Here is a 26636-nt window from a genome sequence, read left to right as displayed (position 1 = left end):
TTCTATAAAACATTTACAAATTTTTTTTCATGATTCAATCTTTTTATACAATTGCATATTTAATGTAACATACATAATAAATGACACAAGTACACGACGCACAAAGATAATTGAATAACATAATAACGTACAACGATATATACTGTCATACTAATAAGTTTAAAAATAAAATAAGTTTTATAACTTAATCAGTTTAAAATACCATAAAAACGTTAATATTGTTCATAAAAGTGATTCAATTATCCAGTACTTAGTGATTCTAATAAAAGGTCAATTTAACATTAGTAACATACAATTTGGTTTGGGATTTTCATTTTTGATTCTAATAAACGGTTGATCACATTAAGCGGAACCTATATTGTATTATAAATAGAGTATCGAATGAAGTTTATAAGAATAATATAGAAGACTATAAGAGTTGGCATTTTTAACGAAGTGAACGCGGTTAATCATATAGTATTATATTTATATAATATATGAATACATTAATACATATATATTATACAGTTATATATACATACTTAGACCTGTACATATAGTGTTCTATTATTAGTCTATAAATTTCAATGTGTATATTTTTGTAAATCAACTAGATCTGTTATCTGCAGAGCTTTGACTGAATAAACTAAGTACATGGACCGATTACATAATTTTAAAAATGTAAAGCAAACCTGCACATTTTATTTCATTCTGCACTTTAAACTTTACTGGACCGATAGTATATGAAGCAAACCTGAATAAGGCATACAGTTGTATATATATCTGAACATTGCAAACTATTACCTTGCGATCCAATGTACAATATTAGGTGTTCAAATCGTACGAGGTCTACCATTTTTTTCCCATCTGCCGTAATATACAGTGATGCATGCTTGGCCACTCGCTCGCTATAATATGCGCTAGGACAAAATAAACTTGAATACGTATCCCTCGATTTTCTATGCAACACCGCGTTAAGTAGGTAACAGAGTAACCGACAGATTGTTACGACAGCAAGTGGAATTATATGTGTTTTGGCGTATTTCTATTCTTTTACCGTGTTTTTCCGTCTGCGGTCGTAACAATCTACCGTCATCAATCGTCGTATTACGGCAAACGGTAAAATACGGAAGACCGCTGCATAGTACATGAATACCGATTATTATCCATTGGGTTTATCGTTATACCTATGTATAAACTAATCCAAAAGAAGTGGACAACTAGGTATACATTATACGTATATTTATATAATCTATGTACCTATATAAGTAAACATTTGTAGGTATTCATTAGTTATAATCCTTTTGAAAACAAAAATAGAATTATAAGAAGAAATGGCCAAATCGTTCGAATTTTTTTTTAATAAATTAAAAATATGTGTAAAATATGATCTAGACTGAAATCATTTATATTATACATATATATACCTACTGGTTGTGCCATGATAAGATAGAACAGCTATAAATTCTTATATATTATAACAGATCATAATTGGGACTTGCAGGACGAGCCGATAATATATTATTACGTATTATAGAGGTATATATAAATATTGAAGCCGGACCGAACTAAACTGGATTTTAAAGTTATAATTAAACATGAACTGATCGACTGCCAATCAGCCTCCCATTAATTTAATTTCAAGTGACCCCGAACCGTGCGCATTACTACAGCAGTGCAGCGGGGCCAAAATGAAAATGTCCGTTCGAAGCGTCATCAGATCCGCAATGGCTTATACGATGTACTTAAAAAGACGCGTAAAACGTTTTGCCTATAAATAATGTGTGTACGAGTATAGAATGGACGCGGAGGGGCGGCGATGGCAGTTTTAAAATAGGACTGTGTCTCTGTGACTTTGACGCGTGGGGGCCGTCGCGCAGAGCAGTGAAAAAAAAATCGATATACATACATGCGACTGTGTGCGACAATTCACGAGCCTTGGCGGGTAATTCTATGCGGGGGCCGAAATCCCAACGGCTGTCACGGCCGCCGCCGCCGCCTTGCACCCCTCCGATTGTCAGCGCGGCGTGACGTCACCGGGCCAATGCTGACCGGGCGGCGGGGCGGGGCGTCGGCCTGCTGGTCCAATCGGGGCCCGGCGACCCCTTCTCCCCCACCCAGCCGGCGGCCCGGGACCCTTTTCCCGACCACCGCTGCCGCGTCGGTCTGGTTCCGCGTCAGTCTCTAGTCCGGTGTCGCGCGGTCACGTCTGCCCGACCTTTCTCCGTGCGTTTCACTCGAAGCCGCTGTCGCCGCCGCCGCGTCGCAGTGTCAGTCGTCTGTGCGTTCTTAACTCGTTTCGCAGTGTTTAGTGCTCGTTTTTACTTGGTGTAGTGCGAACTGATTAGTGTGCTATAACCGCGTCCTTACTACCGTATCATCGTTGTTATCATTACAGTTTGAGGCGAGAGTATTATGCTCGTCGGCAGTCGTCAGGGGCGTCCGTGGTGGTAAGTAAAAAAAATATACAATAATGACTATAACATAATATTTGTATCGATGAAGATGTGACTTGAAATTAATCGTCCAGCCGCAGTATTGCGTCGGAGCTGAGGGGAAAAAACGGCCAACACGGCGGCGGCGGCGGTCGTTTGTGTTTGTCTATTTCGACAACGGTGAAAACTCGTGCACCGACACAAACGGCAACGTCGCACACGCTGGCGGTTCCCCTCTATCTGATTGTGCGTGTGCGTTTACGTGTGCGCGTGTGCGTGTGTGCGTGTAGCGCATGTGAAACCCCGACATGGTCTCGTGTGTAATATAATGCTGCCTCCGCGCACCGCCCGCCACCCACCCGCCTTCCTTGCTTGCCGCGCCACTCACACGCCGCCCGTTCCCGCCGCGCTCATTCACTCGCCGCCGTTACCCATAGGTTTCCTTCCTCCCTTCACCGCGTCCCGCGCACGGCCGCCGCCGTACCCATTCAATGAAGGCCAATTTATATCCCCCTATTATTTTTTTCTCTCTTTCACCCTATTCTCTTTTTCACTCTTTTCCGTCACCCCTCCCCCTCCCCCGTGTAGACTGTGTGAGGCACCGGTCGACTTTTTGTCCGCAGTTCTATTGCCTACTTTTTTTTCGTATTTTTTTTTTTGTTTCTCAATCAAACGGTTTTTCCTCCCCACCCCTGACGTGCCGTGGACCGGTTGTTGCCGTGGGAAACTCTTTATCGGCTCTTAACTTCATAAATATTATAATATGGTAGGTATTTAGTATAATATAATTACCTAATACATACTCACCGATCACCTAGTATTAGGCTCTCCTTATGTACATAATATATATGTATTGTAGGCACGATCTAATATTTTCAACTTTTTTTTTGTGCCTACGAATAGACATACCTCTTTTTTTTTGTTCATAATCACGGCGCTACAGGGGGATACTTCATCCCGAGGATAGTCCTTCCCCACGTATAGACATATCTGCATTGGTATATGTCTATTCGTTATTGATATTCAAGTCACCGGGCTTATCCTGTTGTTTGCAAAGTTCAAATTGATTATTGTTGTATTATCTCGTGCCTTCTTTAGTTTTTAGCAATTCACGCTCACATTTATATTATTATTATTATACATTAATTATTATATAGGTGTCTACGTAGGTATCATATTCTATATAAGACGGTAATATATTGTGCGTAGGTATACAGATTGACGTCGGGAAGGGGGAGTTGTTTACACTTTGCAGTTTCGGGACCGTCTCTTTTTCCCTCTCATTCCACTCACCCAGTCACTCCATCGCTGTTTATCTCACACAGTTGGTAACACTTTTACCCCATGGTGCGGCGTCTGTGTTGGTTGTCAGTCTCCGCTAGTACACGTGACGGAAAAAGACACGCGTTTTCCTGATAGTGATGTCTATATACTTTATGATTATTGGCGCGGTAGGAGGGATACTGATTGTATCTGGCGGTAGCGTTTGTGTGTATTTCGATGACATTAATACGAGTCGTCCTTCTATTTTTTTTTTAAATAAACGTTTAATTGGTATAAATGATAATTTTTTTTCAAATAAATTGGGTAAAAATGAAAAAAAAAATTATGGGAGTTAGATAGTTGTCTATAGCTTGTCATTTTATGTTCTTTTCGAGAGTTGATCTATGACTTGTATCTGTGTACTTACCTAATGGCACATTGTAGACATTTTATAATTATGAAACTCTACGGTGACTCATCAGAAGACTGAATTATTCAATAATATTGTTATGTGAATATCGGGTTAGTGTCATAAATAAGTATAGTATACTTATATAGTCTTCGAGTGACGACGACCATCAAGTTTATTATATTTAGGTATTATTATTATTACTTATAACGTTCCAAAGAAACAAATGACCGCAGTATATATCATGCTATATATAAGCGTTTTTGTTATCACGTCGATTTTTGCTATTATATATATACATACATGATATTGCTAAATACATTGAAACTATCAACCTCGCTATCAACTCTGCTAGAAGTTTCAAAAATACAAAACTGCAAAATTATTTTTTCGAACATATTCCTTATGACTATAAATTATCACGCCTCGTTTTTTTTCTCGACCGTCGTATCTTAATTTGGTTTTTTTTTATGTTTACTCCCCTCCGGATCGCATTCTTCAGGGCTCTAAAAACAACCGGTTTCCTATATACATATATATATATATATATACACGCATTACTGTATAGTGTATACGCAACCAGACGATACACGAACCCCTCTTGTATACAGTGTGCCTGTTTCCCGTTCCGGAAATTATGGTTAAACAAAAGGTGCAGCCCCTATTGATACTCTCACCGCGCTGTGTATAGTGCATGTATATAAGGTACACATATGTCATATATGTATATTAAACACACACACACACACACACACACACACACACAGTATACTTACTCATTGTGTTCTCCTCGTCGACATGTGGAGCAAGAGGAAAAATGTATTTGAAAATCGTGTATATATGATATGTACCTATATAACTACACAATACTCTATGATATATCCACACTGAACCTTCGCCGTTGTCGTATATTTTGCATTCGCAATTGCCTCTAAAATAAGTATTTTGCATGTCAATATAGGTAGGTATATATTTTATTATCAGATTGTTCCCATATCTATACTATGTACACTCCCATAATGTTCTTAACAATGGAGGGGCATTTTGTCACACGTTCATTTCTACCTTTTATATATATTGTTTGCATATTATATATATAACTACCATTCCTTCACTCTTGTTACACACCGTATTGACAATGGTGGATACGGAGAGTAAGTAATTATTTTAAGTACTGCGTGGACATCATATACATTTTCCGTGTATATAATTTAAAATATTATATTATATAATATTATGTAATATATACAGTACATATTATACTGTACAGGGATTTATACTGGGACCTTATATATAATAATAATGTATAGGTACATTCGATTTTGATACCCAATTATTTTTTACAATATAGGTATATATTATTATTTTTTATTTTTAGTTTCTACTTATATATACCTACCTAAAATAGTATGTATTACTGTTAATCATGTATAGGTACACATATAATATATTAATAATTAGTATATAGACGGTATATGCAGTCGAAACTCAATAACACGGTAATTATTGGTTATTTAAATTATATAATATATGCGTGATTATATATGGATATAAAATGTCTTATTTTGCAAGTAAAATTTATTTAAATTTTAAACAAAATTTTAAATTTATTATTTATAGTCAATAGTTATTCACTATTTTGTCGTCTATTATAATATATACTTATATGTATACATCTTATACAACAATAATTTAGTTCTTCTGTTATAAAACCCATTAAAAAACTTTGTTTATCTTTATTTAATCTTTTATTCAAATTCCTCTTTTTGTATAATATGTAATATTATAATATAGTATAGTCATAAAGAAAACCATAAATTCTTTTTCTTCTTTCCTCTACAATATTACATCAAAGGCCTTATTTAGTTAATATTAGGCAGTTTCATTTGTTCACTACTTATATAATATGTATTAAACAAGAAAAATTAAATGAAAATAGATTTGACTTAAGCACTTTTGTGAAATATTATACATAAGGTTTCTTTGAATTACCCTTTTTCACTCAATTGACGCCCACGTTATATCATCGAATTCACTTCACAAATAACAATGGTATAATTATTAAACTATGCATTTATTTTAATTGTATTATTTTCTAAGAAAACTGGAGATTTTCGCCTTTTATGAATATCTCCATAAAAACATTATAAAACAGTAATAACGGATGAAACCGGTTATCGGTTTTTTCTCGATGTATCACCTGGACTTTCCTATATTTACATGCACGAGGAAACCTTACGTGACCCGAACTTCCCCACGAGTATGTTCAGTCACTGTGAAAATGCTTGCCAGGGCTGTTGTTGGCGTATGTTCTTATTCCTGCAGTCGAATGATTTTATCCCTCTCGAATATAATAACAGACGTTATTGAATAAATTGAATAAATCGATAAAAAAACAACACCTTATTATTGCCTATTATTACTGAAGCCAAGACTTCGATAAAAGAAATCCCAATATGCGATATGAATCTTGTACCTGTTAAAACATTTATACTTCGATTTATACCTACTTGGTTTATCTTTACGTGCGTATTGATGCCATTGACTTGTCGCGCAGCCCAACGACGTATAAAGACTCTAAAGGTCGATGATTTTTCTCCATTGTGCAGTGTGTGTACATACACGCTCGCGTTTGAATATAATATATTCTCAAGGTGTTTATTAATGAACCGATTGCCATTGGCTATTTTTATTTAAAATTATCTGACTGTATAGACCGTTTGTCATTGACTGTGCGGCCACCATTTAATACAAAGAAGAAAAAGTATACGTAGAACATTAGAACGGGCAAGGTTAACGTCTTATTTACGTGTACTGCACTGTACAGTGTACATGCACACAAACGGATCCGAATCCTATATTTCATTGAAAAATCGTCCTCGTTTATGTTGAATGCGTGTGTATCATAAGTGCCGAGACTCCACAGCCAAAAGTTACCCGTTCACCTGTCGTAAGTCTGTGTGCGTATGCGGCATGCCTTCTAATAAATTAATTCGGCAGTACTTATTAGTATATATAGAGTTTTGTGTTTCCCTTACGGCTATACACCGGGTATAATAGAAGTTTTCCTTTTTCCCCATCATCTGAACTCGTATGATTAGGGTAGTTTCACCCCTGGGTTCCCCTCCTCCAATGTGTTATTAGTGTTTGTACACACACACAGGAGTCATCATTAGTCCGGAAACCATCCTTTCAGTTGTATGCTTTCCTCTCCCCACCACTGAAAACACACGATATGTGTCTTTATCCATATACGGTATTGGTATATACAAGTATATATAAGTAATATAACCTATATACATTATACATAGGTTTCTAATATATTACACATATAGTAATATTTACGAGTTGTTTGTATAAGTATGTGAATAATAATAATAATATTAACTTTTTTTTTGTATTCATCAACAGAATTGAAACCATATATTTCTGATACACTGTTATCGTCATCACTGGTCGTCACCATGTCGTCATCGTCGTCGCCTCCGCCACCGTGGCTGCTACAAAAATTATTTGGTGATGAGCCGGTCGTGCCCTGCAGAGGTGGAAGAGTAAAACTGACTGACGTTAACCGTCAACTAATTTGCGTTTTATGCCATGGATACTTGGTAGACGCTACATCCATCGTCGAATGTCTTCATTCTTGTAAGTATATAGACATCATTGTAACTTTAAGTTTATATTTATTTACATTACTCTATAATCTCATGTACTTATAATAAGTACGTACTATGTAGGAATTGGTACCTATACTGGTTTACTTGTATATAAATTACGGACACATTGTCTTATAATGTATAAATAGTATAATTAAAATAGTGTAATCATCTCTTTGCACACTTGACGTAGGTATACTAAATATTTTGTGTACTTACCTTAATTTCTCATCATTCCATTCATGGCTGATCACATCGATGACGATGAATCGTTTAGTGATATTGTAATGGCAACGTGGCATGTTTTAATTTCTCATATATAGATATATTTATGTAACTATTTGATTATACCTAACTAGAACTAAACCTATCTATAAATTATGAAAAAAAAGTTAAAGAGGGTATTTTTTGTACTATATAAGTACCGATAAGTACCTGCTACATACATCTATTTAAATTTGTAGTATGTACAATGTACATAATATTTATATATTATACCATTTACCATAGTTAACTAAAGTTGTTTATTTATACTATAATATTTTATTATTATGTACTATTAGCTAAATAATAATATTAGCTAAAAATAATCTTGCCTGTATCTCAGTTTGAGTGAATCTCAGTTTTAGTGTACCTCATTTCATGACCTACCACAAAGCTCAAAATCCTTGTTTGAGGACCTCTTTGAAATACCAATTTTGAAAAATTATTTTTTAGTGGGTCTTTACATCATAAAACGAATTTACCGAGTACTGACCAAATTTCATATACACATATAGCTTCGGTGGATCCGGCTACGGGTTAAAACCAATGATGAACCAATCAGTCAGTCTGGACAAGTTATTTTATTTATAGGTGTAATATATTTATTGAAAAGCTAAATGATAATCTATGGGAAAAATCTATTAGGTATACTGAGATTATTATTTATTTTATAAACATAATAAAAAGTGTTACAATATAAAAAAAAAATAGGTAATAGGTAATAATAAAGATTTTAACCGCTTTTAACAGTTTGTATTTTGTTATTATTTTCTATTTACTATTGTTACATAGAATACATATAATACAAAAAAATACAACAAAAATATAATTAAAGTAGGTAAGGAATTGCAACAGTTTTAAACTCTAATACAATTTTAAAGCAAAAAGATGGCTGTCGGTATGGGTATTTAATATACCTATACATATGCCTATATGTATACAGTTGAAATAAAATCACAGTCTTAGTGGTGCGGTATAATAACATTGTGTTTTTCTATTAAAAAAGGTCATACACAAATGAATAAACGATGTCAATTAGGCATTAAAGGATCCGATATATCCTTACGTGTTGGGAGCTTTTCTTTAAAAAGTGAAAATGATTGCATAGAATCCCCGTGCCTTAATTATCCATTGACAAACCCACCGGTCACATTAATTTTACAGCATGCGCTGTCCATCTAAAGGCTCACTAAGCGTGGTTGCATATAGTGAAAAGAGTAATTAAAAAAACATAAAGAACAACCGCTGTGTTTTATACTTTCCGATTCCGGGGCAACGTTAACTATGTGCGTAAAATTTACTGCCATACGGTTACCCCATATTGCATAAAATTATCATATTATGTAAAATAATTTCCGTATTTTTTTCCTGCGAAATTTTGCGCATGTTAATGGATGTTACTATTAAAAATCGCGAAGGCGCCGCGAGTGTAAATCGGGCAGGCGGAGTGGCGTGGTGGGTGCTATTTCGAAAGTAAATTCGTCGCACACCGATGGAGAGGGGTTGATGACGCGACGTGGTGCGGTGTGATTGATTGCCTACTGTGCGGTATGCTTATTGCAGCGACGGCTCTCGTGTTACGTACCCGTAGTCGGTCGTCGACGACGCGCCGCGTGTAGTAAAAGCGTAGACGGTAGAGCTGCTGTCGGCGTGTATGTGTGTGTGTGTGCGCGTGCGACGTTGCCGTTGTGCCGGTATGTTTTGATCGGCAAAACGACAACGGCGCTCCGTAGTAGAAGTGTACCGCGCGCGCGCCCCCCGCACCACTCTGCGAGGAAAACACAACAAAAACCATCTGTGCGGCGTTCCCTCCGACCCTCAGTTTCCCCACCGTCATCGTTCACTGTAATAATAATAATAATAATAATATATTCCGCCGCCACACTACTAACCTACGGCTCGTAAATTCGGCGCAAGGACCTGTGTGCTTCGTCCGCCACCGCTGCGTCCGGTACGGGCCCGCTCAACGCTCCGGCGTGTCCCCGCGGGGCCGATGCGAGAGGGGGATCTTCAGACCGCTGTCCGCGTCCTCCGTGTTCTGCCGGCGAGTGCGCCTCTAATTGGACGACGGCGGTGGCGGCGGTGAGGGACCGTGAAAAACGTTTTCGGATTTCTCTCGCAATGGGCCGGCGGGTGGGTAGGGGATAAACTGACGGCGCGCACCGTCGGTGGGCGGACGGGGTACACAGAGCGGTGGGTGGAATGACGACCCCGCGAGTGCGCACCGACGCTAAACTATAAAATTATTACTCCTCCGCTCGAGCATCATCGCCTTCCGTCATTATTATTATTGTAGGGTTTTTTTTCGGTCGACGATGATTTTTTTTCACACTTCATTAACGCCGCGTTGCGGGTTCAAAAACGTTCATTATACGCTCTGTACTTTCATAAATTACTTGTCTGGCTACCTTACCTACATAATATATTATACATTGTAGAAGAAGTTTTGACGGTTTTTGCTCTACGGACGTTTTTAATTAACGTAATATTTATACTCGTAGATAGTACCTGCTACCTAGGTACCTATATATATATATACAATATATTATTTACACTAGTAGTCTGTACTAGCAATATGCTGATCTTACCTAACATATTTTTTTTTGATTACTTATTGTTAAAAATTATTATTAAGTACCTACTATACCTAAGTTTACCGTAAATGTTCCACTCTACTATCCAATACAATTTTAGTTTTTTCAATAATTCAGTTATATTTTATTTAATAGGAATTATTGTAGAAGTTGTATAACCAATATCATGGTTTTAATTATTTAAGATCATAAAATACACGTAATAAAACCTATTTAAAAAATTCAAAAACTATTTTGAAGTTCTTTGAAAACATTTTTAAATGATTTAATTTTAAAACATTTTGCTGGTTACGGGCATGATGTTTTATAGTCTTATATATTAACGTGCTATGGTTGGGTAAACTAATATTAGTATCAGTTATATTGTATCTACAACAAATTAAAAAAAACACGTTATTTATTTCGAAATCTGCTTTTTTTAAACAAGTCCATTTAATCAATAAAAACCCATCTTCATTTCAATACTCGATTAAAAATCAAGAAAGTAATATCGATAGAACGTCGTGGTATTTATTTTTACGGCGGTGTATTTCGTGAGTACCTAAGTGTATTCACTAAAAAGTATAACTTGATGAGATTCAATTAAGTGTAATCTCTTAAAAGAAATTACCTAATAATTTAGTAAAATATTATATAAACTAATATTTATAGTGATGCCATATACAAAATGTTCAATTTTCTAACTTATTGTATATTTTGTATAGTATTGATATGATATTAGACCTATACCCATAAGACATTGCATATTTTGGTACTTATAATTTTCTCAAACCTAAAATTATTTCAAAATGTATATGATATAGCTATCTAAGTTTAAAGTGATAATCGGTAATTGGTGGGCACTATTTTTGTACGTTGAATCGATTTGTTTGACCAACCAGATTAATTACTGTAGATAAGACCACGTCTTGTGCATACTACCACATAAAAACAATTCAGCAAACTCGTCACAACATAGAACATTATGTGTTTATGGATTGATCCATTATTCCACTCCAAAACATTCGTTTTTTAAGACTATAATTTTTTTTTCATATATTTGAATTTCAAAAGTCGTCAGGCAGATTCCATTAAAATATTCCCCGGCCGGCTATGCACCGAAACGCTTAAGGCTGTACTCCTAAATATATAACATGGGGAGGAGGGTAAAACTTTAAATAATAGTATGGACGAAACTCGGTCGATTAACCATTGACAATATGCTAATCGCTTCGAATTTGTCCACGAATTTTCGCTTCATTTGTATGATAATTATACCAATGCCAACGCCGAAACGTGCCGAGTATAATCATTAAATTCCTAAAAATATTTATTAAACATTTTATACCTACCTATATTTTATAAGTTTGTAATATTGAGATATCTCTATTAAACTTATTACATCAAACAATATATCTATACTAAACTTAATAAATTTATTATATATGTTTCAGTTTGCCGGAGTTGCATTGTACTGCATTTGGACAAGAATAATTTTTGTCCGATATGCCGAGAAGATATTCAGAACAGCAAAGTTCTCAAGTAAGCTATAATTGACTTGTTTTATCACTTAGTGACATATTTTGCTCTACACAAATATGCCTCTTTAATTATTTTACTCTCACTGTCTCTCTCTCTCTTTGTATATAGGTAATATACAAATTGATTATACAATTGTATATAAAAATATTGTTTGTTAAAACTACAATTAACAATAAGTGATAAATATATGTGATAAGTTGATGTTGAAATCTGATCAATATAATATGTTATTTCTCCAATGTGTTATGTTTTTATTTTATAATAACTAGCAAGTATATCTATATAAAAAATTATAAAAGCTGCAACCACAATATTTTGTATTTCCCCTCATTACTTATTGCTTTGTCTGTTAAACTCGTGTTCATTTTATTCATGTGTGCCATTTGAGACTAAGAGGGTTGGTGCCCGGAGATACCTACTAGTGTCTAGTACCTATACATACATACTAAACATATATGATATATTATGCTTATATTGCTCTCATACAGCCATACTCCCCGCTGGTTTTTATGACTGTAATAATAACGATAAGCCCATACCTGTAAGTATAAGCTGTACAATATGTATATTAGTGATACTACAGGTCTAAATATTTTTTAAACCATTAAAAATATGAAATTAAAAAGATTTTTTTCTGTACAATTTTAGATGTAATTTCTTCAAATTATTTAATAAAACTAAAATTACTACATAATATTGTAGTACCTATAAGTACTAGAGGTTTCAAAAGTTACTTTTCAAACAAATATTAATGTTTAGACAATTGTATATAGTTCCTATTTGACACAGTGGGTGACTTTTGGAAAAGAGCAAACTTGCCCGTACACAATGTGAAAAAGAAGCGGATAATGTCTACGACGAGAGAAAAGCATTAGGGTCCGAGTTATTCACCCGAGGTGACGAGAAAAGTTTTAATGGTTAAGGGGACTGTTATGATTCTTATGAATAACTTCGAAAACAACTGTCATATTCTGAATGTAGTGTGAAAAAACTTCACAAATCTAAAATGCATAACATGCGTGGTTAGAGTACGAATGTATACAAACACATTTCAGTAAAACTTATATTTTCTAATTTAATATTGATATAGTATTTAATAGTAAATACTTGAATTTTGCAAAATATTATGTATAAATTATCATATCCAAAATATACCTATAAGATATTAACATTATTTTATTGTATTTTTTCTCCAATAAGTACCTACATGCGGATCCCACACACACAATATATATTTAAATGAATATGGTACCTATATTACCTATGTCACCTATTATAATTTGTTAAGTTAGCAAAGAAATATCACCTTTGAATGGGCAAGGAACTGATATTTTTTTTCAAGTGTAGGTACCTACAGTAAGTTTATTATCTAACATAGTTATATATTATAATGTTTATGTAGACACTGACGTATATACATATTTTATACTTTTAAATGCTTAAAAACATCTATTTACTGCATAAAAACATGAAATACTGATATTAAAAAAATATATTTTTAAAACTGCTATACAAGAAAGTGATAATCATTAGGAAACTACAAAATATATACCTATTATATCCATGTTTTCATATCAACTGTAATAATCTTAGACCTTTGACTTTCACGTTTCGAAATGTACGTTTACTCATAATTACGTTTTGGCGTTTTATTCCAAATATTATTTCTGTTTTTATTAAAGTGCCTGGCGTGTTTAATTAATATCATCAAGCTGTTCATATAACGCAAATATTAAAAGGGTAGAATCAAACAAAAGCAGACACATGTCTGTTTTAGTATACTATTTATTTATATTAATATTAATACATTTGTATACTATATAATACATTTTAACCACACATATTGTATATGTATGTGTTGTAGTTACGCGTACCTATGATCGTAAAATATTTTAATGTTTGAGCGAGTAACACGCACACAACAACCCCCCACACACATACCTGTGTCGCCGTGATTTCACGGTTCGCGTAACGTGCGACAGTCGCCGCCGCTGGGCTTTTCTCGCGGGAAAAGTGTTACGGTACGGTGAGCGGTGTTTGTGTGTGTGTGTATATATGCTGGCGGCAGACGCGCACACGTATAAATATATGTAGGATGGCGGTGGTGGTGGACGGCCGCGGCGGTACACTATACGGCAAAGTCGAGTTTCCCTACCTCGCTGGCGGCGCCCGTGTCAATGGCCTCTTTCTCTCTCGGCGGCGTTGCCGTAGTATTCGCCGCCAGTTTTCGTGTCGTAAAAAATAAAATAAAAAATTGGCAGATAATATAGTAAGCGTTATTCAACCATTCGAAATCGTCCTAGTCATTATATATGTATTATTAATATTATCAGTTTAGATATAGTGTGTTAGAGAGAGAGAGAGAGAGAGCTGCAGACTGGGAGAGACGGGAGAGAAAATAACAATAGCATTTCATGCATGTATATAATACACGCTTTGATCGCAGTTTTGCTGTGTTTCGGATTTTCGCATCCATTTCGTTGCTATCACATACGATAATATTCTTCTTTACGAGCGTTGTCGTTCGTAGTTCGAAACACGAAATTTCGCGAAAGTTTCACACGTCCTCTGCGTATCAACCTGTTTATATTTTATATTTCTGAAAATGTTTTACTCTTACAAGATAGGATCTTTCGTTGTTTATATACATTTTTATCACGTATAGAATTTACATTTATTTTTATTTAATCTACACAACTACATACTCGTATATTCACAATTTCCGCGTTCGAAGTCCATGTTTATTATCGCATCGTAGTTATTCTAGCTAAATCTAGACTGCACATGTAAACCTTCGGCACTTCGGCTTGTTCGCGTATAATTATGATCGGAAACACTCGTATATAATTTGAAAATCGTTTATTAGATTTCATCACATGCGCGAGTATGGTATATTCGTTCATCATATATTATAACAATCACTCATACAGAAAATTACATTCATACATTAAAGCATTAATACCCTTTTTGCGTATACGTTAATATTATACCTGTACATATCTTTTATATTATGCTCGTGGAAGGTGGTACATTATTTTTCCATTTTTGTTTTTCGTTTGTGCTTACTGCTTACATCAGTACCTAAATAATTTTTTTTTATCGACAACAGTACGAACTGTTTAATGTACACGTAAATATAATAAATGGAAAACAATCTCGGAATTCTTGAGGCACCTATACCCTTCTCTCTGCAGGGTGGATTTATGTGCAATTAATTTTGATTTGTCAAGTTGTAATGCCGTCGTGGTGCGGGTCCTTTTTCATTTTGTCTGCTGAGACGCCCGCCGCGTGTTGAATATGTATTACATATTTTAACAAATGAAATAAAACAATCAATTAAATTAGTTTTTGGAAAAATCGTTACAACGAATTTTAACAGTGGAATAAAATAATACAATATTATGCTCCTTTGTTATTCTGTAGTATAATCGATTTATAATATAGAGCTTTATAAATTTCATTGGTTTATAGTATATACATATACTATCTAAATTTAACCAAAATCCAAAACCACCATATACTTGAGTGTAAATTTGTTTATTTTGTACTACGTATAGGTAACAATACTGAGCTCAATAATCGCAACATTAATGTCTTAATTTGCAGTAAATTTTTTGTTACTGTGCTTACGGATCTTATGCATTTATTATATACACACTTCTTTTTCAATTATCTCACTCAGACATATATTTATAATCCGGTATATTATTTTTTATGTATAGGTACGATAACCATCGCGTTTTAATTGTAAGAATGAGTGAGTATTTTGTTTGTGGGAAGATTTTCTTTAGAAGCATAAGCTTTGTCTGAAAGTTAGTATAGTGCCTGAGGGTTATAAGTATGTACATGATAAATAAACATGGTAAAAAGAATAAACCCGCTGTAACCCTCGACTGCAAGGTTAAAGTAATTGAATTTCAGTCATAATTGAAGGAACTTCTAATATTCTATTACATGAATTTAAAAAAAGAAGCAATATTTTTATCTTTAAACAATTGTTCATGTACCTACACATTTTTTAACAACCCAATTTTTCGTAAACATGCTTTAGTTAAATAAACCTATACTATATAGATATTATAATATATTCAGCGTTCCCTAAACCATGGGTCGCGATTCGCGGTTACTATTACTGTTATTTTAGCAGTTAATTGGTATTTCTATACTGTTTAGTAATAATGTGATGCTCAACTAGTATTGTAGAATGTATGATGCAATGTTTTTTTTAGCAGGGGGTCGCATACTCAATAAAGATTAAATTTATAACAAAAAGGTTGGGAAACACTAACTGTATTATACTATAGTCAATAACCATATAAATATCTATATTAACAACTTACTAACAATTTTATGAACAATTTTGAAATTGTTTGTTATCTCTCTCTCTTTATATATATATATCTAAGTTATAAGTTTTTACCTATTCCAGCGAATTAAGTATATTATCAATCAGTCGCGTACGGCTTACCACTTATGATTAAAAATAAAACTATACAAACTTTATATAGTTAAATACATTTATCTTAAATAAAAATGCAGTAAAATACTACAATATATTATTATTTAGTTATTAATACAAATTTATTAATTAGTGTTTAAAAATTAAGATATGAATTAAATTACGTCTAATTATCAATCTTATATTTATTTTTATTCCTGGGAACCCTTCCAGGAGGCCCAAAAGAAAATGGTATAGAGATCTTCTCAATGAGTAACTTAAGTTAAAAAAAAAAATCAAGTTAGGGTAATCATATTTAAAATTCTATAATATGTTACTGCAGTACCCTACCATGATTCCAAAAAAGTCAGTGACGAAATAAAAGGTGAAATGTACTTATATAAATGTATTATATATATATGTGTGTGTGTGTGTCCGTTTGTATTTTATGTGTGTGTATGTATGTAGTATATTACTTCGTTGCCTCTTCATCTTGCTGCCGGTTTTGTCATTGAATAGAAACCCTCTGGAATATTTTTAATTCTAGGTCATTTAACCGAATAAATACGGCTGGAAAAATAATGCGAAGAGAATAATTATGAATAAACATATGCAAATAAAAATAATATGCGTTAATAAGTGAAACCTACTTTTAAGCAAACGTATAACTTGTAAACCATTATATTTGGATGTATGCCAATATTAGACATTAAATTTGGTTGATTTAAAATTTAAAATCCAGTAGGTAGTTTATAATAATTTTTGTAGATATTTATTTAATAATTAAAATGAAAAAAATCTTATAAATGTTTAATAATCACAGCAAGATATTTTGACTTAACTTAATTTAAGTATAAATCATAATATTCACCCTACTTGTTTGTGTAGGTATAAGATTTACTTGTGTAGTCATAATGTAGGTATTAGTGTTCATTTTAACTCTCAAAGAAATTAATATTTGGATTTAACATATTTATGCAATAACACCATACTTTTATTTTTTTGCAGACCGGATAAAGCATTACAAGACATAGTGTACAAATTAGTCCCGGGCTTATATCATTCAGAAATGAAACGTAGACAAGAATTTTATCAAAAACACCCTCACAGAGGTAATATATTTTAATCTAGCAACGTGTTGTGATTTTTATATTTTATTTTATATTTTTTGTTTAGACATGCATTTACAGCCAGAATGTCGGGGTGTCAGCGTCGATCGAATTATATATACATCTGATGAATTAATTAGCCTGTCATTGGAATACTACGATAAGTAAGTGTTAAACAAATTAACGATTAAACCGTTTGAATACGATGAGGGAATAAGGATATAATTGTACCGATATTAGTTATTATACTTTTAACCAAAATGTAAGGTTTTATTTTATATTAGGTTATCTAACATAATTAAACAGGCATTTAACCTTTTAAAAAATATATTTTGTTTCTCTTTACGTATTTTATTTACTGTAGTAACTAATGATATATGCATATTGTGTAGCCAGGGGGAAGTTCGGGTCTTTAACCCCCTTATTGACATTTTTATTTTTTTTCCTTAATATTTATACTTACCCCCCCCCCCCAAATTTCATAATGCTGGCTACGCCACTCGATAAACATCGTTATTCTTTGTATATATCAAATGTATTGTGTAGTTTACAATTAAATATGTAATATTTAGCATTATTTGTCTATTCTTAAAGGATAATTATCAATTATATAATTTAATAAGTAATATACTGATCAGTGATCTTGTACGTAATATATTATGCATGAAGTGTATGAAATGTGAATGGGTTGCACCTTATTGAGATGTATCAGAAAACTATAAAAGAGTAAATGTTTAGCATTCCAATTTTTTTGTAATATCTGTATGTTTCTATACAAATATTACATAAAATATAAAACTAAGTATAGTAGGGTGTAAAAAAAACTATTGAACATAAACTTTGTGATTACAAAAATACGGTAAGGATTCAAAAACAAAATTCAAATTTCAATTTTTAATTTCTCACTTTTAAAAGATTTTGGAAAATTTAAGATAAGTGAAAATCAAAATTTAAAAATATTGACATTTTATGGTTGGTACTTGGTAATATATTGAAATCGCTAAAAACCAACTTGAATTAAGTATGTAGGTTTATTTTTTTATCTGCAAGCTGTTATATAGTTACATATCAAATTTCTCTCAAATTTCTGTATAGAATTTTTTTGGAAGCTACAGGTCTTCAGTGCTCATACAAGTCGAATGTATAGAGAAAACGAGAAAAAGCCCTCAAATGCATTTCCCTCGCGCGTTATACATATCGATCAGGTCCCAGTACGGTAACCTTGGTTACCACGACGGGCCGGAAAACCACATTTTTCCGAGATCCTCCACTAGTAGTTTATTATTTTCAAGATCAACCTTTAGTATTTTATTTACTTAATATTACATATTAATTTGATAATAATATATTAAAAAATGATTTATTTTACCTAAATGTATTTTTAGTTATTAATTTTAAGACCGTATATAGGTTATTTGTATTTAATATTTATATTTTTAATTACCTACCTACATTACACTATTAAAATAAACATTTCAACAAATTTTAACATTTTTTGTCTAAAAGATGGTACAATTTTCAATATGATATGGGAATTAACTTGCATGTAAATAAGGTTATCTCATACTATGTATATTTTTTTTATTGATAATATTTTAATGTCATTAAGTTTTATTTGGACTTCTGATATGTATGATGTATAATTCTGAATTAAAACATTTATCTTCTACGTAATTTATAAATGATTGACAGTTATAATTTTTTTCACCCCTCCGAAATTCTTATATGAAAACTATGTCTATTGTTTAATATTTTCAACCCTTCACCGAATAATTTCCGTCCGTTTTATATTAAATGGCGATGAATATATACCCCCACCATCGAACTCTCTTCAACATGTGGAATTCAGGGTTTCATAATTCGATTGTCGTACGGGCCACTTATTTTCTAATCCCCCCTCTCCCTCCTCATACCAAATACCATCAACTGCTACCGCTGTAGCAACGCCACCGTTGTTCTCGCTCTTCGTGTCTTTTGTATAGCACGCGATACACATGCGTGCACCGTTGCAGCTGTTGCAACGCCACCCCGGATTGAGAGCAAACTATAATATGTGCATGTATATATATATATATATATATATATTATCGTATTGGTAATCATTTTAAAAGGACAGGACCGTTTTGGTAGTACAGTAAGAAAATAGTTTAACGTAACATCACGTGCCCCGTGAATAATATGTTTGTAAAATTTTTTTTTATTCAAAACCGTTATTCGCCGTAAATGTTTATATATTTTTCATTCATTTATTTTCTCATAAAATGATAACTATCAGCTAACTGTCATAAATTGATTTATTGCACAAATAATGATAATACGATTAGTTAAATGTTTTTCAGTATAGATTTATGGCCTTTTAATTATAACTTCATATATTTAATTAATAGGTATGTTTATAAAAGTCTAAAATATTCACAACCTATTTGATGATTCAGTTTAACAAACAAATAATCTAATCAAAATATATTTACTATAGATTATTTTTTGTAATGTGTGTTTTTTGAATAGTAATTTATAAAAATGATGTTATTTCGGAAGTTGTGTAGCTATTATTATATTTTATTTATCACAAATATTTGATTTTACTAATTGTTTTACAGAGTATGCGAACAAGAAATGTGGAAAAACGTCACGGATGATAAAGGCTTACACTACAAAGTGAGAGTAAGTATAATCTAAAATAAACATCCACACCGAAGTAATATTACATTATACAATAATCAATTTTTATTTTATTTCAAAATAAATTAATCTTCAACTCTTTTTATCTCAAAAGTAAATAGTTAAATATATTATCTACAATGATTGTTATTATTTTTATATTTTTTAGACCGATAAACCACAACGATGTATTGTGAGGAAACGGTATTTGAAGTGTCCCGCAGCCGTTCGAATGTCGCACCTTAAGAAATTTATTCGACTGAAATATAACCTAAAACCTTGGGACAAGGTAAGCAAATGTCTTAGCAGATCATTTTTAGTATTATTCGATTTATAATTATTTTATGTCTACACACATGCTATTATTATTCATTTGTTAAAAACACAATTTGACTATTTGAGTACACTATTGGCGCAACTGTATAGTACAAATAAACAACAACAATATAAGTGTTCAGTCCTTGTATAGTGTTTATATAAATTATACTTGAAATAGGTCACACAGTATCTCATTTTTTTGTTAAAATCACAAACAAATCTTCCCTATAGTCTTATGTAGTATAGGTATGTGTACCACCCCGACTTTATGTTTAATATAATTTCGTTACATTTATTATGATGTGTTGTCACAGAAACTCATATTATTTATGTACAATATCGTCGATAATCTTATATGAACATTTGTATTGCGTATACATACTACATACCTAGTCAACAAGCACACCAACAATATGTAATTTCTTAATATTAATTTTGAGTTTAAAATCCCTCGTTAGTAAACAAAACGCCAGTAGTTAGATCTTATTCCGCTAACAAAATATTTATCTGCATGACGTAGATACATATAAGTAACTGTATGGTAAAAACTTAAAGTACCTATATAATATATATCATATATGTGTACTAAATGTTAACTTTGTATACATTTGTTTATTTTCGTATGGAAGATCTACTTAACTTCTGTACAACAATTATTTTTAAAAGTAATTTAACTAATCCACTCAAATGTAAATTCTGCAAAAACTTTTTTCATATAAATCTAGAATTTAATATCACAAACAATTATAACATATAAGTTCTAAATACTTGGTACTATAAAATTATACACAACTAATTAAGTCATCACATAATTCCATTGTTATAAATACTTATTGATGTATTTAAACAAGAGGATAAGCTGTAGACTACAGTTTAAGGTCAGTATACGCCACAGGTCTCAACTTGCAACTCCAGTATTACAATTAATTACAATGCACGCATTTTGCGACGAGCTTTCATTTTTATAATTAGGTACATATTTACTTTAGCACTATTCTACTCTGAATTATAATTATTGGTTTTCATCAGGCTCAATATTGTTATCCATAATAACATTATGTACTTACACCAATTATTTAAAAATAGGATAGGCATAAGTTTACTTTACCGATTACCGGACACCCTTTTTGTAATCCCCCCCCCCCAAAAAATACATGTAATAGTATGCATAATTTAAAAGTCTTTGAAAAAATTTGCGGAAACTTAGATGTATTGTATTTACTGTTTGAAAGTTACGGCAAATCGAAATTGTCGATATTACACTTATTACAGTCCTTGCTCAAATCAGGTTGACTTTTTCTACTCCTGGGGTTCGAGTAAAGAAGGCTTCTTCCGAAGTTTGTCGTTACCTCGAGACCTACCCAAGTGGTTTTATATAATAAAACTTTAGATGTTTTCGCTATTAATTGTCCAAGCGAGTGAGCCCGCTGGGTCCATATATAACATTTGCTCTTATGGCTTTCGCAAAATATTATATTTTTACATTATGTCGATCATCGTTTTGTCCGCATTTCCGCAATCCACCGTAAATTCGACGCGTTAATTAAATTAACATTTTAATGTACCCGATCGTCGGATTTATTTTAACTATCACTTTCTAATGTTTTTACTAACTTTATTTATTATTGTCTATTTTTATTTACTTTGATAATTTACCATGCGGTCTTGCAGTCTGTACTTCGAAGTAACTGCAACAACTTAATATTGTATAAGTTATTTTGAATTATCAACAAAGATAAATTATTTATTCAGTTTTTTTTTTATTGAACTCAAATTTTAGTATATACATTATTTTTGTTTATTTTCTACACATATTTTGAAGACAGTAGTATTGTTCACCGACACAAAACAAAACTTTATTGTTTAATTAAGAGTATTAATAGGATTAATTGTTAGTCAAAATATGGCGCCCACTACAAATATCGTTAATAATTTAAAAAATTAAAATATGGATAAAATACCAGTGTTTTATCTTTAATATTTTTTATTTTAGTACGGTAATGGTATATCATTTTATTTAGAAATTAAGGCTTTCCTAATATGAAAATCGATTTTCATACAGAGTATCTAATAATATAAGGAATAAATCTATAAAATGAAGGCTCGTTGATGAAATGCGAGTAGTAAGGTAAGGCGATGAAAAACGAATTATTTTTAAATCACGTTACTGATCAAAATATCGAATGGAGCAAAATCATATAAATTTTGTTCAGTCTTAAATGTACCAATTACTAACTCATGCTTATTTGTTCTTAGGATAATCCTTTATAAATAAATAATAACTATTCATGGCTTATATCTATGAAATTGAATTTGATACATCATACATAACTGGGTTTATTTATTCTTTATACTTATATAGATTCCCCAATAAACAACTTAAACGCATTCCCCAAGTCGGTCCCCAAGTCAAGTTGTTGGACGAGTTTTTCATTGTGTGGTTATCGTGTGTGTGGTCTATATTTGGGCGGCCGATTCATTGTTTTAAATCACCTGTTTTTTTTTTCAGGTTGAATTGCTGTACAGAAGGGAAAGCTTACCCGAAGAGTACTCGATAATGGATATTGCGTATATTTACACATGGAATAGAAACGAACCTATGAGGTTCTTTTACAAGATTAATGCTCGAATGATGGTGCCCGTAATATTGCCGACGGATGAACCTAGTACAGCGTTGACAGATATTGCGACCACAGAACCTATGCTATCACCTGTACCTAACACTGCCACGGAAACGACGCCATTGCCACCACAAATAAATGTTTCTGGTCTTACTCCGATAGTCGAAACGACAGAAGAAGATAAGAAAAAAACTATACCTCAACTTTTGAAACTACCCATCACCGAAGAACCAATTGTGATTAAGGGGGAACAACTGTCCCAAACAGAATCGAGCCTCAAAGAATCGACGATAATGATTGCAAGAACTGATGTATCACAAAAAGATCGTCGATCATCTCCTTCTCCGCCAATGAAATCATTGAACCCTCCCATATCGCCAGAAGGTAGTTCAAGGAAGGAAAATGTTTCCGATAATGTCATTAACAATTGTGCCATTGAACAGTCGAAACCAACTCCCACACTGCCTATGGCGATGGAAGAGGAAAAATCTGTCAATCTCGTTGAACATCAACAAACCGGCAGTACAACCGCTGAAATACCGATGAAAAAACTGGAAAAACTAGTTGACCAACAGCAATTGCAACCGATTGCTGTTACTAGTAATCCTCCTCCTTCTGCTCTGCCATTGCCAAAGAAGCACAAAGGAGCCGGTGAATCCAAGCTCAATCTGTCCATCACAAAACTGATCATGAAGAACAAGAATGCTTCCGCTGCTGCCAAATTCGTTCCTACTTTGCAGCAAATGCAACAGATAGGTATGCATACATCCATACCTAGCTTTCAACAACAACAACAGCAACAATCTTCGTCTGTACAGCCGAATGCTTACGTTCGGCCTGGATTCCCTGGCATGCATCCATTTAAGAGGACTCCTGAAGCGGTTCCTGTTCGGAGCCAAGCATCCACCAATCGCCCGCCTTTTATTCCAGTACGCAAGTCCTATGAGTGGAATAAGGCCAGAAGCTTAGCAGCCAAACCACTGCCATCACCTGTAACAACTTCTGTGAAAGACAACAAGACGATTGAGAAACCAACTTTGGCGGTGGTAGAAAACCCGATCAAGAAATCCATGGCTGATAAGTCCCCAACGGCTGTCATCAACACTTGTATGTCATCGAAAAATGTTGACGAAATTAACGCCGCTCAAAGTCTTTTAAAAGTTGGTCAAGATCTTCGGCTCTTAAAGCCTCCGACTGTCACCGATCTGCATGACAAGTACAACTGTGAATCGTCGCTACAGATCACCAAAGTCACAGAGCCAGAGACGAATCAACTGCCGGCCGCACACGAAAATCACTCGAACTCTCAGCCAAGCTTACAGATAATGCGAGTGCCACCGGCCACAGACAAATTAACAAAACCTGCAGCAACTACAGAAATTAGCAACGGTAACAGCAGTAGCAATACCGTAGTAGTGCCGAACAAACCGGTCAACAAGAAACCCGTACCAAGCTTGTACAGTATGCCAACGAAACGAACGAAGGAAGACTCTAACGCACAACACAATAATGTTACCGACAACAATCGTATAGAGAGGCGCGTGGACACGGAAAATGGCGTTCTCAGTGTGTCTCTATTGACCGAGACTTCTAAGCAAGACATGGACGCCAAGCGTCGTGAAGTCGTGCAACCGGACGTGTCTATCAAGCTGATGACGTTCGCTACTGAATCGGTGAAGAAAGCGCCGGAACTGAGTCCAATCGCTATCGGTGGCTGTAACGGCAAGAAAAAATTGGATGAATTGAAACCAATCGTTAGCGGTGGCGCTAACAACAAAAATAAATTGGATGAATTGAGTCCCATCGCTGGCAGTGGCGCTAACAACAAGAGAAAATTGGATGAATTGAATCCTATTGTTTGCAGTGGCATCAACAACAAAAGAAAATTTGATGAATTGAATCCCATCGTTGGCAGTAGCTCCAGCAACAAAAGAAAGTTAGAAGAGCTGAATCCTATCGCTAGTGGTGGCGTCAACAAGAGGAAACAGGAAGGCCCCGAACGGAAGGTGACACCTCCGAGACTTGGACCGAATAAGGATGACGTACCGCAATTGATCGAGATTAACTCGTCGCCGTACGCTAAACTGTTGCCTCCCAAAAAACAGCAATCTACCCCGAAACAGCAGCAAGCATCGAAAAACCAATCGGTTACGAAACACCATTCGGCTATAAAACAGCAACCTACCTCAAAACTTCAACCGGTGGCCAAAGTCTTGGATTTATCCAAATCTCCGCCAAATGGATGCTTAAAACGGTTAGCGGCTCCTGAAGTCTCCAGTAATTGTTCCTCGCCTAATACGAAGAAATCACCCAATTCTGTGCAAATGGTTCAGTCAACAATGCCCTCAGCTACTTCGGCGGCTATAAACTCTAACATGTTGTTTGCTGCCCAACGGCAGGCCGCCGCATTCCTGTTGAAACAACATTTCGAAACATTAAACAACGGGTTGATGCGTAACGGTGGCAAATGACCCGTCGAGTGGCCTAGAGCCATGTTTAATCCTGCGCTGTTCGCCAGGCCACCTACCAATCTAAACAATTGAACGGTGACCTTTTAAGAGATATTATTATTATTATTATTATTATTATTATTGCTATTGTTTTCTTCGTCTTCTCTTTTGATATCGTGTATTGAACCGATAGTTAATATAGTTATCACTGATACTATTGAATAGTAGTTATTATTTAATATTAGTTAGCCTATAGTATGTACAAAATGAATTATTTTTTTTTATTCGTTAATACTAATATTTAATTACTTTTTTTGTTAACGAGCTCGGTGTGTTATGTCAAAGCTCAAATGTAAATGTTTTTTTTTTTAATGTATATAAATTGTACAAACAAGACACATATGTGAAAAAATGATGATAACACTTCATCGTTATGCTATTATTTACACTATTATATTAATAGCAGACTGGTACCCTATATTTATTGCATTACCTATATATTTTTATTATTCGTACATTTAAAAAAATCACACCATTTATGTTGCTTAAACCTCAGCAATATTGTATATCAATGATATTTATTATTACTATATTTTGTATATACCAATAAACCGAGCTATATATTATTTTATTTAAACTATTGCATTTTTTTTTATTTTGCTATTTATTCCAGAGAGAAGGATAATATGAAAACGTGATCAGATAGATTCTGTCCTACAATAATTTTTATTTCACCAAATTATTAATTGCTCTTTACTTTACCGTTAACCTTGGAAACCACGAGGACGTCAATAATGAACCGCGGACAATTACATCATTACGTTAATTTTTTTCAATCCTTAATTTTATTCAATAACTTTGATGATCTTCCTCTCCTCTCTATCAAGCACCAATACTTTCAATTATTAGTAAGTAAAG

General features: G+C 33.6%; 1 protein-coding gene across 1 annotated transcript; it reads left to right on the top strand.

Moving 5' to 3' along the window:
- Nucleotides 1–2164: 2164 nt before the first annotated feature.
- On the top strand, nucleotides 2165–26355 carry LOC111035461 (polycomb group protein Psc-like). Its single transcript, XM_022317096.1, has 8 exons — nucleotides 2165–2429; nucleotides 7498–7731; nucleotides 12034–12121; nucleotides 17568–17671; nucleotides 17736–17832; nucleotides 20269–20332; nucleotides 20499–20618; nucleotides 23157–26355. Exons 2-8 carry the CDS (start codon nucleotides 7551–7553, stop codon nucleotides 25737–25739), a joined length of 3237 nt encoding a protein of 1078 aa, XP_022172788.1. The 5' UTR covers nucleotides 2165–2429; nucleotides 7498–7550; the 3' UTR covers nucleotides 25740–26355.
- Nucleotides 26356–26636: the final 281 nt, after the last annotated feature.

The sequence above is a fragment of the Myzus persicae genome, unplaced genomic scaffold, assembly GCF_001856785.1.
Source record: "Myzus persicae strain clone G006 unplaced genomic scaffold, MPER_G0061.0, whole genome shotgun sequence".
NCBI lineage: Eukaryota > Metazoa > Arthropoda > Insecta > Hemiptera > Aphididae > Myzus > Myzus persicae.
This window is presented reverse-complemented; position numbering and strand designations above follow the sequence as displayed.

What these genes read in the sequence shown, in the direction of transcription:
- LOC111035461 (XM_022317096.1), top strand. Translation starts at nt 7,551, where the DNA reads ATGTCGTCATCGTCGTCGCCTCCGCCACCGTGGCTGCTACAAAAATTA. An exon ending in CGTCGAATGTCTTCATTCTT is followed by an intron (nt 7,732 to 12,033) that starts GTAAGTATATAG and finishes TATATGTTTCAG; the next exon opens with TTTGCCGGAGTTGCATTGTA. An exon ending in TCAAAAACACCCTCACAGAG is followed by an intron (nt 17,672 to 17,735) that starts GTAATATATTTT and finishes TTTTTTGTTTAG; the next exon opens with ACATGCATTTACAGCCAGAA.